The sequence below is a fragment of the Carassius gibelio genome, chromosome A4 (assembly GCF_023724105.1).
Source record: "Carassius gibelio isolate Cgi1373 ecotype wild population from Czech Republic chromosome A4, carGib1.2-hapl.c, whole genome shotgun sequence".
NCBI lineage: Eukaryota > Metazoa > Chordata > Actinopteri > Cypriniformes > Cyprinidae > Carassius > Carassius gibelio.
This window is the reverse complement of record NC_068374.1, coordinates 17,447,733-17,461,427: the sequence shown is the minus strand read 5'-3', so window position 1 is coordinate 17,461,427 and position 13,695 is coordinate 17,447,733. Positions and strand designations below refer to the sequence as shown.

Below are 13,695 nucleotides of genomic sequence, written 5' to 3'. Positions count from 1 at the left end.
AGACCTACAGAGGTCATTCCTACCTGTTGGGTCAAGACCGTAGACGGTGTATCTGCCTGTCAAGTTATGGTCATGTAAAATGTTCCTGTCGGTTTGGTTATGTCCTGACGTCATCTTTGCCAGGTGGGTCATGGCCATGGATATGTGTTCCTGTTTGCCTTGTCAAGCCCATGGAGGTTGTTCCTGCTAGAGGTTGCAACCACAAGATCATACCAGACCAACTGTCTGCTGCTTCTGACGAGTCCCTCTGAGGATGCTCCTGCTAGTTGTCAGCCATCTGAAGGGGCTATCTTGTCTGTTATCTTGTCTTTTAAAGGTTGTTTCTGTTTGTCTTGTCAAACTCCCAGAGGTAGGCCCCTTCCTGGAGCGTCAGGTGATCCTCCTGGGAGAGGGGGTACTGTCAGGGTTCGGGCTAATCACCTGCCTTTTGGGGTTGTGACCATGTGTTTGGATGGTTTGACAGCTCTCTGTGTCCACCTGTTTGATTTGAGTTTTCCCCGCCCTCCTTGTTTCTCCGTTGTTAACCTTAATTGTTTGCCGCCACCTGTTCTCAATGCTCTTATTTTTTCCCTTTATAATTCCCTGTGTTTCGCTGTTCATTGCCAGACTGTTGTAACTCTTACCAAAAGCTCGAGCTGGTCTGTGTACTCCCCTTGTCTTTTAGGCTCCAGTGTCTTTTGCTGTTTTGCTCTGTCTCTTGTTCTCACGAATGCAGTACAAGAGGAAGATTCCAGCTCTCATGTCTCTGGTATTCATCTGTCGAACGAGCTAAACTGTGGAACGATACTCATCTGCTTTGTCTCATATGCTTTCAATAAAGCTGTGTAAACCCGCAACTGAATCCTGCCCGTTTCATCCTGACAATCTAGTGTTACATTTGTTTAAAAAAAAAACAATTCTTATACTGAACATCTTGTAAATTCTTTCTTGTGTATTTGGAAAATGTGGTGTATACAATATGCTGAACATTGAAGATCCATTTAAACACCCAGACATCATTCAGACAGCAAGTGTCATTTGATCAGTACTTGTCTTTTGAATATCTAGGGATTGTGCTGAAAGGTGCTCCACACATTCTGTTTATTATTTACAGTAGAGCTGCACGATTAATCGTTAAAAGATCGCGATCTCGATTCAGACACCCTCTCGATCTCATTTCTAAAAGACAACGATTCCCCGAGTCTGTTAAACCTTTGACAAAGTCTTACCGGATCATTCAAATCCGTGCGCGCACTGCCGCTGACACAGAGAGAGCTCTTACCATGTTTGGTTAAGAAACATCTTCACAAACAGTCTTTTCAACTACACAGTATTATATCTGTCTTACAGTCATTTATATTATCACAGAAATACTGGGATAAAGTTTATAGTTTAAATATAAACATTGATGTCTATATGGCAGCGATCAAAATATAACAAATCCCCTTTTGAAAGTACTGCGCTTTAAATAACGTTTGTGTCGATTGCATTGTTTCACCAATAGGTGGCGACAAGTGTCTTAATTTATTTGTCAATGAATTAATTTTTCATTCAAGAGAATCGTTCAAAAACGCTGATTCATCCAGAAAATGAAACAAGTGTAGTAGGTTTATGAGTGAGTCGTTGAATCAGTGATCTAAACAACTTTTTCATCATTCTAATATTAAAAAAACTGGGGTTTTAAATATATTATATATACACTACCAGTCAAAAGTTTTTGATGTGTAAGATGTGTAATGTTTTTTTTAAAGTCTCTTCTGCTCACCAAACTATATTTATCTGATCCAAAGTACAGCAAAAACAGTAAAGTTTTGAAATATTTACCATTTAAAATAACTGCTTTCACTTGAATGTATTTTAAAATGTAATTTATTTCTGTGGTGTGCAGCTGTATTTTCAGCATCATTACTCCAGTCTTCAGTGTCACATGATCTTCAGAAATCATTCTAATATGCTGTTTTGCCGTTCAAAAAAAACATTATTATTATTATTTATTATTATTATTATTATTATTATTATTATTATTATTATTATTATTATGTTGAAAACAGATGAGTAGATTTTTTTCAGGTTTCTTTGATAGAAAGTTCAGAAGAACAATAATTGTGTGTAATAGAAATATTTTGTTATAAATGTCTTTGTCACACTTGATCAATTTAAAGAATCCTTGCAAAATAAAATAATTAATTTATATACTTGTGATAATGATAATGTTAATAGTAATAATAATAATAAAGAATCGTAGGAGAATCGTGATCTCTATATGAGATCAAAAAATCGTGATTCTCAATTTATCCAGAATCGTGCAGCCCTAATTTACAGGCCTCAAAAATACTCTCCAGCCTTTGTTTGAAGAGGTCACAGAAATGTTATCAATGATTTCCTCAGAGTTTGACTTTTGCTATAGAGCATCACAGTCCTGCCCACAGCAGGTGCCGGAAGTAAAAATTCAATGCAATTTCTGCATTGACATTTGGGGTATAAGCCATAAAAATGTAACCATACATGGTAGACTTGAAACCAGCTACGGCTGTACTAAGCGATAGTATATGCTCATATAAACGCAAAAGGATCATGGGGCACTAACCTTGTTTTGATATAAATGCCTCTTATTCGCGATGTCTTAGCTAAGTACTTCATTACCCACAATCCTGAACAATCCCACAGTGATGCATCTGATTGGTGGAGCTCGTGTAACCATCTGGTTAAACCCCGCGAAGGTCGAAGGCGTTTTTGCACGGTAGACTTATCAGTGCAATCATGATCTCCATGGCAGCCACGAGAGTTTTGCAGGGAGGTTGGTAACTTTAGTTAGCATTATCGTCAACTTTAGCTATGCTTCTGTAGCCTTCATATGGTATGAGTCATATCAAGCATTTTATAATGCCACTGTAAAAACAATATTTAGCCTAGGCATGTGCATTTACTAAACATTTGTGTAATGGCAACGACATGTGTAGACGACTGAGCGGTGATTGCAGTCAGGTACAAAGCACTGCACCATGTTGCTGACGTTGTTAACAACTTTCACACACGCACACAATATATAAAATACACAATGATAAATATAAAAATCAATACATAATACCTATATTAAACACTATTTATTTACACAATTGTAAATTCACTACATTCACTATATAAAATAAAATTCACTAGAGGAAAAAGTTTGCGCGGGCGGCCATCATCAGATTTGGATGTTGCTCAAAAGGCTCGTTGCCTCGTTTGCGGCTGTGGGCTTCAGTCGAATTCAATGAGGTGCGGTGGTTTATGGGATGAGTAGTTCCTGTGCTCGAAATGAAAATATGTACACAGTCTTGTACCTTAGACTTTTTTTGGATTTTCTCTTAATTTTTTCACTCGAAATGATATGTTATATGCTTATGAGTTCAGCTGTAGCTGGCTATCCTCACACATGCTCTAAAACTCTTTAGATACGGATTTTTCCGAAGGTCAATGGGAGAAATGAATGAGAAATTTACTTCCGGCTCCAGAGCTCTCTCGGGCTTTGGGCGGGACTGTGATGCTCTATTGCAGGTGATTTTAATATTCACATAGACAATTCCGAAAACAAAACTACAAAAGAAATAACGGTTTTAAATACTTTTGACCTGATTCAGCATGTGCATGGACCCACACACAAAGGTGGACTCACTCTAGATTTAATCATCAGTAGGGGTCTAAACATTTCATCCATTGTTATTAAGGATCTGATCAATTCTGTATTGATCTCTGCTACCTCTGTCAGAAGGAGATGCATGAACGAGAACACAAGTGTATTATTTATGGAGGCTATATCTTTAACACAAAGCATTTCTGCAGACTCTGTTGATATTCTCCTTGATTCATTCAACTCAAAAGTTAAGAATGTTATTGATGATATTGCTCCAATAATAGTCAGTAAAAAACAAACAGACAAAAATCAATTAACAAAAATCTAAAATATTTAGTGTTCAAGACCTTTTTCTTAAGTTTCCCTCTTATGGGAAAATTTAATCTTTGGCTTTACTGACTATTGTGAAGAAGAGGAAACCTTCTTTTACTTGATTAATTTACTTTTACTGCTGACTAAATTTTACATTCATACAAATAAATATACCAATAAAAAAACAGTTGAATGGTTTTGTTGACTTGTTGGCAGTATCAGAGACGAGATAAATAAGAGAGCTTTAAGAATTTGTAAAGCTTGTGATCTTCATAATATATTAATTTTATTTTTATGTATGCATTTATGTATGTATACGTATATCTTGTATCTGTGTTTTGAATACTTTAATAATGACCTCCCCCCTAGTTATTTTAGATTTTCCTTTTCTTCTTTTTTAATTGCTGTAAAGCAAAGCAAAAGTTAGTGAAATTGAGGAAAAAGGCGGGCTTTATTTATTTATTTATTTATTTGCTAAGAAGGTACATAGAGGTATGTAATTTTACAGATCACCTTTCACAATCTTCGGTTAATTATTATTATTATTATTATTATTTTTCAAAAATTACATATGGTGCGACCCTGATTAGTCAAGCCTTTCTAATGTATTTCACATAAATAAATAAATACATAAATACATAAATAAAATGTATAATATGTGTGAAACAAAGAATGCAATAACGTTATGAAATCGAGTCAGTAAATTTAATCTGATCGCAGGGATTTGTCAACATGTTAGGGAATTTAAGCAACAGCCTCTGGTGGAACCATACACAGTAAAAGAAACGTTGTATTGCGCATGCGCGAATTTAACTGCTACTTTGTGACGTTCTACTTTAACGGTCTAGTACGGGAGAACAGCTGATTTGCCGGAGTCGCTACAACGTGAGAGATTAGGTAAATAAACGTTATTTTTTATGGCATATGACACTGTAATTTGCATCAATTTATGATTGTACCACTAGTGTTTTACATAATATGTGTTAAAATGTTTTAAACTTCAGCTAATTTTAAAGATTTTTTCCGTTTGTATAAAGATATGTCTGTTGTTAGCAACAATACCTCAGGCTGCATTGAGATTAGAGATGATGTGAAGCGAACAATGTAAGTATTGCATTTATCCTTCTCAAAATCCATGTTAAATGTATTACTATTACTATGCTATTAAAATATTTTTAATTGGGTAAAGTAGATTAACAGATTAGAAATACATTATTAGTAGATGTAATAGATGTATTAGTTATTTTTATTAGTAATCTATCAAGACTGTTAATTATACTTACTTTTCAAAAATTAGCTATATTTACTTCATGTTTCTTGTTGATTAGAGTCCCTATGGAGTGGAAAGAGCAACACGATGTGCTTCTCTGTAGAGAAATCCTGCTCACAGAACCATACAGGTACAAAAAGGGAAGTGTTGACAAGGGCAAGGCCTGGTCAAGTATAGCAGACACACTGAATTGCTCTCAAGAACCCAAATTCAGAGTTATGCAGAGGTCAGTGAGGGAGAGATTCAACTTGATTCAGACGAAATACAAGGCCAGAAACAATAAAGACGAGAAGAGCAGTGGAACATCTGCAGAAATAACAGAACTTGATGAACTAATTGAAGAAATAACAGAGAAAGAAAGAGCAGCTGAGGAAAACAAAGGGAGTGATGAGAGTATGAGGAAGTTAGAGACGGACAGGGCCAAAGCAGAAGAGGCAAGGAAGAAGGCCATGGAGATGGTTAGCCAGACCAACAGGAGGCTTAGTGGAGAGGGAGAGGACTGGACAAACAACAAACGTAGGAGAAGGAGTGGGAATGACACCATTGAGTTTTTGAGGGAGAGAAGCCAGACTGAGAGGGTTCTAAGAGAAAAGGAATTGGAATTGAAAAAAATACAGTTTGAAGAGCAAGCAAAAGCAGCACAACAAACACAAAAGCAGATGAGTGACATGATGCAACTAATGCAACAACAGCAACAGCAAATGCAGGCATTACTTAGCCTCATTGAAAATATGTCAAAGAAATGATTATTCTTTTGCAATTTAAAAACATTTATTTGTGATTTCATTCATAAAACATTTCAATGTATAAATCCTTCTATTAATAATAAAATATTAAATCTGTTAACATAAAATAGCATATTTTTAATAACATGTAGCCTATACTTTATTACTTTACTTTATGTATATTGTGTATTTGTGTAAACTAACTATGTATACTATATTTTTGTTAATAATAAAATAAAAAATGTGTTATTAGAAAATGTCTCATTCTTTTTAAATACAATTCTGGTTTTATATTGTGTGTTTGTATACTATGTTATATTTATTTATCTTTATTTTTAAATGTATTTATATATGCATAGGCCTACATAGCAGTGTATTTTTGCATGTATGTGTTACCTCATGAAAAATAGTCACGAATGTGTGGAGGATCCAAGTTAAAAAACTGCGATGTCTGATTACCGTACAGACAAGTTAGTGCATTTCTTAACAAAGCAGATACAACATACAATTTTCCAACACTACTCAAACCAATTTTTAAATTCTTTTTGAAGTCCATGAACTTGAAGTAGTTTGCTATGTCCCCAAACAACCACTCCACAGACACTCTGACTTCACTCATTCGTTTGTTGTATTCCATCATTTGAGGGGTGAGATGAACATGTCGAAATGGGGCTTGCAGATGCACACGCAGTGGGTATGCTGGGTCCCCATACACACACATTGGATGGCCATCTACAGAGATGGCATGACGTTGCAGCAATGCCAACAGCCCAGACTCTGCCAGCATTCCAGAGTCATGCTTCTTTCCCTCTGTTAAAATATATTTTTAAATTAAAAAATGTTTTTATTTTATTTTATACATTTTAAAGGGAATGACAATGTTTCCATAGATGGTAAATTATTCAGACATACCTACAGGGCCGTACAGATGAGCAATCAAACCATTAGGGATGGCTACAGCCTGGTATTTTAGACTGTGGATGCGTTTGTGTCCATTATATAGGATCCTCTGTGTTACACCTGGTCTGGCAATGGGTCGTACAGTGCCATCAATAAACCCAAAGCAATTATCCAGAGGGGCTCCCATTTGGAGGATGCAGTCAGCATTAGAGTTGGGTCCGAGTCCACCTTTGTCGAGTACGAGTCAAGACCAAGTCCACAAACATCGAGTCCAAGTCCGAGTCCGAGTCCAAAAGAGGCCGAGTTGGACTCAAGTCCGAGTTCTTAAAGGCCGAGTCCGAGTCGAGTCCGCCCGAGTCCAGAAAGTAATTAAATTAAAAAAGATTATAAATTGGTATTGTACATTTTTACATTCTATTAATATTTTAACCTTTCAACCCATTAAACCAATGGCAATATAAAAAAGTAATAAAAAAAAATACCACTGTTACATCTAGTCATTGCCATTGAACATTTTTATTTTATGTCAACAGAACTAGTTTCCTATCAAAAAAGCTTTCAAAGGTTTTTTTTTATTACAAGTGCATGAAAATACAAATGAACCTATTTTATTATTGTATCACACTATATTGTCCTCCAGTTAAAGATGACATTTCAGTTATTTAATGCCTCTCCCCCACATTTGACAGAGGTAAAGTGCAGCCAATGAGGAGATCCTTAATGATGACATTATGAATTTCTTGTTGTCTTGGAGAACTTGCATCATAAAGTAGCACTGCTTGTTTGGTCAGTTCTGGTCTTGCAAATCCTGCAATGCTGAGCTGTGCAGCATCTGTTGGTTGCTGCTGCTGTCTTTGGTACTCGGTTGCATCGATTTTCGGATCACCAGTACACTGAACCGAAAACCGTTTCTTTCGGAGGCGTCCGACGATGAACTGATGATACTGCGCATGCGTGTAATTTTTCAAGTATTTTGTTAAACATCGGAAAGTGTAATAAAACTATATATATATATATATATATATATATATATATATATATATATATATATATATACGTTTTTTTTTAAGATAGGGGCTATAGGGGCTACATGTTCTAATCTGTATATTGTAGATTATGTATGGGCCAAAGGGGTTTTCAGGGAAGTTGGACAATAATTAAGACTCTAAAGACTCCATGTTTAATATGAATAAGGGATGATTTATGAAATATCTGTACTGTATTTATAGTTAATGATGACAGATTCACAAACTGAGTTTGTAGTTAACAGAACATGAACACGAGTAGAGCAGCTGATGATACTGAACTGCAGCATGTGCCGGTGTCCTGACATTTTATCCTACCCTGTCAGATTTTCCTACCCGGGTTTTGAGCGATTCTCGTTCTCGAGTCAAGAACCGGTTGTATCAGTTTTCAGATCATCAGTACACTGAACCGAAAACCGTTTCTTTCGGACGCGTCTGATTCGAGAACCGAGAAGCTGATGATACTGCGCATTCGTGATTCAGCATGAAGCCGAATGACTCACAGCGCGTCTGAACCGAACTGATTCTTTTGGTGATTGATTCTGAACTGATTTTGTGCTAATGTAATGAGTGCGGGTAAACCGAGGGCTTGAATGAAGGGCAATCTGACGAAACGTAAGTTCATTTAAATACATCGCAATGGATTATGTATCCGGTGAACTGTTTTTTTTTTTCAACCGGTTTATTGAATCAAACCGTCCGAAAGAACAGGTTCGCGGAAAAGAATCGAACTTCCCATCACTAATCCACATTGATATCCTGTGAGTGGTGCGTGTGTTTCGTCTGCAAGCATGAGACTTCTGCCTGCCGGTGTGGTGCAGTAAAATGACAGAAGGGGAGACATTCATTAATTTATCATTTCAATTTTATGCTGGTTTTATTGTTACACATGACGTGGACTCGACTGTACTCGGAATATTTTCCGAGTCCAAAATGTTCAAGTCCGTGTCAAGTCCGAGTACAAATTCACCCGAGTGCGTGACAAGTCCGAGTTCATTCAAAATTGGACTCGAGTCCGAGTCCAAGTTCGAGTACCCCAACTCTAGTCAGCATAGTTTCTCAATGCTACAGGGTTCAGTATGTTTACATTCCACTGCGTGATCCTGTGATGATGTGCAGAATATATATAGTCCAGCACGGAGTTTGTGGCCATGCACAGGACTGGGACTTGTCGGTGACCAAACCTTTGCATCATGTCACTGTACCGGCGGCAAGGGTATGCCAGCCTCTTAAGGAGCATACACAGCGCCTCGACTCCTCCCACAACATTTCTCTGATCACAAACGATCTCATTGGGAATCCCGAGAACATCTACCAGAATTGGTAGGTCACATTTTCTGACACGAAATTCATTTAAGCATTCGTCTTCCTCCATGTAATCAAGGTTAAAAGGCAAGTATTGCTTACATGGTAAATCTAGGTTTTTAGACTTATTTACATCATGCAATATTAAAAACTCCTCTTCTGACTAAAGATTGATTTTTTTGTATCTCAATAAATGAATTAATGCTGCGTTGCCCTGTCCTGTTTACCGTTGCTTAGTGATTTTTACGTTCTTGGCTACGGCGGTGTGACAGCAAACTTCCGGTCGCTGTAGCCGTTCGCACGTCCTGATTCTGATTATTATTATTGCAGTATATTGATAGATTAATCTTGGTCTAATATTAGATATTGTATTATTATTATTAATAACAATAATAAAATGAAGTGATTAATTACTGTTTGTCTCATATTAGATGAGCTATAAAGAATGACGTCCCTGGGTCATCACAAGAATATGACGTCCCTGGGTCATCACAAGAATATGACGTCCCTGGGTCATCACAAGAATATGACGTCCCTGGGTCAACACAAGAATATGACGTCCCTGGGTCATCACAAGAATATGACGTCCCTGGGTCAACACAAGATATTATTATTTGTATTATTATTACTACAATATAGTGAGAGATTAATGATTGTTTTAAATTGGATATTGTATTATTATAATAATGATTATTATTTAAATACAGTCATTGATAAATGTGTGTCATACTGTATATTGGACGGGTTAATGATGTCGCCGGGTCAACACAATATATTTCCTTGTTTATGGACGACAAACCCCCAATCCATCCGCAAAAGTGTTTAGCCTTTCTTTCACAGAAGGATTAGTATCAGCATCTGCTAAACGAATACATGACAAAAGTGATATAAATAATCGTACAAAAAGATCCGACGACGCGATCACGGGGGAAACGCCACACCGGACCGGGGCAAAACGATCGTGGGCACCTTCCTGTCCGATAGGATCGGGGTTTGGCGATTTGGACCTTAATATATGCGCAGTTCAGCGAATGTTCGCGTCAGTTATGAATAATATATTAATAAAAATAATATATTATGCTGAGCAGGGATGGACACATTTGAAATGGCACATTTTAAATAATATGCACTTACCTTTGTAAAATGAAGGCGACGTCAAAGCACACAATTCAAATAGTGGCGCGCAAGCTGAGGCTGGGCACATGTCACGTGACGTGAGTAATCTGATTGGTTGCTCAAATTTACCTTAAGCACCTCCCTTGTTGACCCAGGGACGCGTCGAACTCGGCAGAATCAGGACGTGCTAGCCGTTCCATTCGCAGCTGTTGCTTAAAGTCCCTATTTCGTAAGATTAAACTCCGCTGTTTTAGCAAACATCCTGTTTCCATGGTAACTTTGGAACTACTAGAAGCGCCGCTTGATTACGTCATAGAACAGGTATACGCGCTTAGAAACGATCAGACCACAGAAACAGACGCCAGCTCATTTAGATAGACTGTATATTGATTTATAGACCATCTGTACAGACACAGAGTGAAGTGCTGGGATTTGAAGGGATCTGAAGATATGACTGAGCCAGCAGGAAGCAGCAGTGGGAATGATCAGGGAGGCATGGACACTTCTCCTACAACCACTGAGAAGACCAGCCCAACAGGTGAATGTCAATAAAACATGTGAAATACATATTATAGTGAAATGTGGACTTTATTACTTAACTCTGCATCAATACTTTTGATTGCTACATTGGCCTCTTGAAAATCACCAATGTCAAGTAGCACAATATATTAGGCCAATTTTATAAGATGGACTAGTTTTTAGTGTTTAATCTTTGGCTAGATATGTTTAAGTTAGCTGCTTATTTGGTTGTCTGGTTTTCTTTTGCTTCTTCTTTTGTCAGAAAATACCAAAGTGAGGAAGACCAACAAAATCTGTGCATTCTTCCGAAGAAGATGGAAGGCTGTGAAAAAAATCTTCCAGAAAAACAGAGTGGCGCCCATTGGGAGCTCAGCACAGCCTGATCCAGAAACAGTATGTGTCCCAGGTCCAAGCGATCCTAAACCAGAACTTCAGATGGATCTGGTTGAAGCAGAGCAATTGTGTGTCCCAGATCTAGTCTGTCTTAAAACAGAACAGCAAGTGGAAACAGAGCTTTCAATATTACAAATGTATATCCCACAAAGTGCGATCCAACTTCAGGATCGCTTGGAGCAATGTACACTGGACTGGACACCTATCACCGAGGTCTGGTGCAATGTCTTCATTGGAAATGAGTAAGTCATCACATTTAATGAAACATATATGACATAATACCAAACATTGTGATAAAGTAATAATGTACTGCAGCAGCAAGCACAATGCAGTTATGTTTATCTCACTGTCAGTGGTGTTTTATACATTGTACATATTTATTAAAAGATTGGGGTGTGCTCAATCATCTTCCTCTGTCTCAATCGCAAAATCCATGCAGCACACTGAAATTTTCGCTCCCTAAAAATCCCACAATGCACTGAAAAAACAAAAGAGCCGAGCTATGTTCTTTTGACTAGTATTCGATCACTTTTTTAAAGCATGATTGTTCCTGTGGCTCAGTGGTAGAGCATTGCGTTAACAGTCTAAAGAGTTGTTGGGTTCGCAGGGAACACTCATACTTGTAAAAAAAAAAAAAAAAGATATAGACGGAATGCACTGTAAGTTGCTTTGGATAAAATCATCTGCTAAAATGCATAAATGTAAATTAAACATAAATTGAACAAGCCAACTCAATAAACATGACACATAATAGAAGTTTTAAAAAGACAATATAAAAAAAAGAAAAGAAACTTGAAATAACACATTGCTAGGCAGGTAGTACACATACTCTACTTAATATTTATGCATACAGTTTGACAAAAATGTTGCAGGAACATAACATAAACAAAACATTTAAAAAGCATATAAAACAATGTCAACCTGTTTTAAAAAAATTCCAGAGGTATTGTTTTACAACAGTGTTTAGTGAGCTAGGACCCTGTACTAATGCCCAAATTTGTATACGCGATTTACTGGTTCACAAGCTAGGGAGCTGATTGCAATGTAACCCTAATCTAGCCTGCTGGGTTTTGTGCAGGGAGACAGCAAAGGACCGAGCAAAACTGAAAGAGATGGGTATAACCCACATCCTGAACGCTACAGCAAGTGAGGAAGATCTTTATGGAAAGATCAGTTCAAGGGAGGAATATTACCAAGGTATGAACATCACTTACTACAATGTGCCTGCAGTGGATGAAGTCTGGTTTAACATCAGCGAGTACTTCTTCCCAGCTGCGGAATTCATCCACAAGGCCCTGAGTAACCCAGAGAGTAAGAGTTGACACACACACACCATGTATCATCTATTATTTATCAAGTCTCTTATGATGATAAATAGTCTGGGATTTGTTTTGAGTGTTGAGATTTGTTTGAAATTCTGTTGCATTTCCACAGATAAGGTGTTGGTGCACTGCATACATGGTGTCAGCCGCTCTGCCACACTTGTCCTGGGATACCTGATGATTCACCATGGCATGATGGTGGAGCATGCCATTGACCATGCCACAAACGTGAGATGGATTGGGCCCAACGTGGGCTTTTTGAATCAGCTGACAGTCCTCAATTCAGATCTTGTAGAGCAGCAAAAACTACAATTAAGAAAGCAGTTAGACAAATCTAAAGAAACAAGGTTTTGAAACAAGGTTTTGAAGCCTGTTTTAAAGCCCCAGGCCCAAAACAAGAACCTCAAGGTAAAACAGAGCTTTTGCTGTTAAAAAAGCATATGAAGCAATGCCAAGAAAAATGTGCACTGGACTGGACACCTGTCACTGAGGTCTGGCCCAATGTCTTCATAGGAAATGAGTAAGTCTACAACACTTTAACTGGCATGTAAGTTACCATAAATTATAGGAAACCAAGTGATAGAGTAATAATGTAATGCATCATTGTCCTACAGTGACAAACTCTTAAGCAATGAGTTTTTGTTTTGTTTTGTTTTCTACATAAGGTGTTGGTGCACTGCATAGATGGTGTCAGAAGATCTCCCACACTTTCTGATGATTCACCATGACATAATGTTGGAGGATGCCATTGACCATGTCATAAAGGTGAGACGTATCAGGCCCAACATGGGGTTCTCGAAGCATCTGATAATCCTCAATTCAGAACTTGTAAGTCAGAGAAAACTACAGTTAAAAACTACATAAAACACACATATAAATAAATTACATGAGCAAAATTAAAACAATTATCCAGCAATCATAAATACTTAAAACCTTTTGACAGAAATATATATATATATATATAGATGAAAAAAAACATTTTGCATAAATTATACTTAAAAGAGCTTTATTTTTTAAACTGTTTCTCTAACTGTCAGAGCACTTAATCTTTCTTGGGTTTTAAAATAGCTCTAAAGCATTTGCATATGGGAACGTTTAGATCCTACCTGTCCGATCGCTTCCATTTTGATTTTTAAATGGGGAGTCATCTCATTTATCACCAGTAAAATATGGAGTGCCACAAAGATCTCTTCTAGGTCCCTTTCTATTTTCAATC

The 13,695-nt window shown here is 37.3% G+C and overlaps 1 protein-coding gene across 1 annotated transcript; it reads left to right on the top strand.

The window, feature by feature from the left end:
• The first annotated feature begins 10,004 nt into the window (after nt 1-10,004).
• On the top strand, nt 10,005-13,330 carry LOC127972087 (dual specificity phosphatase 29-like). The gene is made up of 6 exons (XM_052575369.1): nt 10,005-10,566; nt 10,656-10,783; nt 11,027-11,399; nt 12,236-12,468; nt 12,592-12,999; nt 13,145-13,330. The coding sequence occupies exons 2-5, from the start codon at nt 10,696-10,698 to the stop codon at nt 12,831-12,833; spliced, it is 936 nt and encodes a 311-aa protein (XP_052431329.1). The 5' UTR covers nt 10,005-10,566; nt 10,656-10,695; the 3' UTR covers nt 12,834-12,999; nt 13,145-13,330.
• The last annotated feature ends 365 nt before the right edge of the window (nt 13,331-13,695 follow it).

Excerpts from the sequence above, each read along its gene's own strand:
- LOC127972087 (XM_052575369.1), top strand. The coding sequence starts at position 10,696 with ATGACTGAGCCAGCAGGAAGCAGCAGTGGGAATGATCAGGGAGGCATG. Across the intron at positions 10,784-11,026 it reads TGAGAAGACCAGCCCAACAG|AAAATACCAAAGTGAGGAAG; the intron begins GTGAATGTCAAT and ends TTCTTTTGTCAG. Across the intron at positions 11,400-12,235 it reads AATGTCTTCATTGGAAATGA|GGAGACAGCAAAGGACCGAG; the intron begins GTAAGTCATCAC and ends GGTTTTGTGCAG.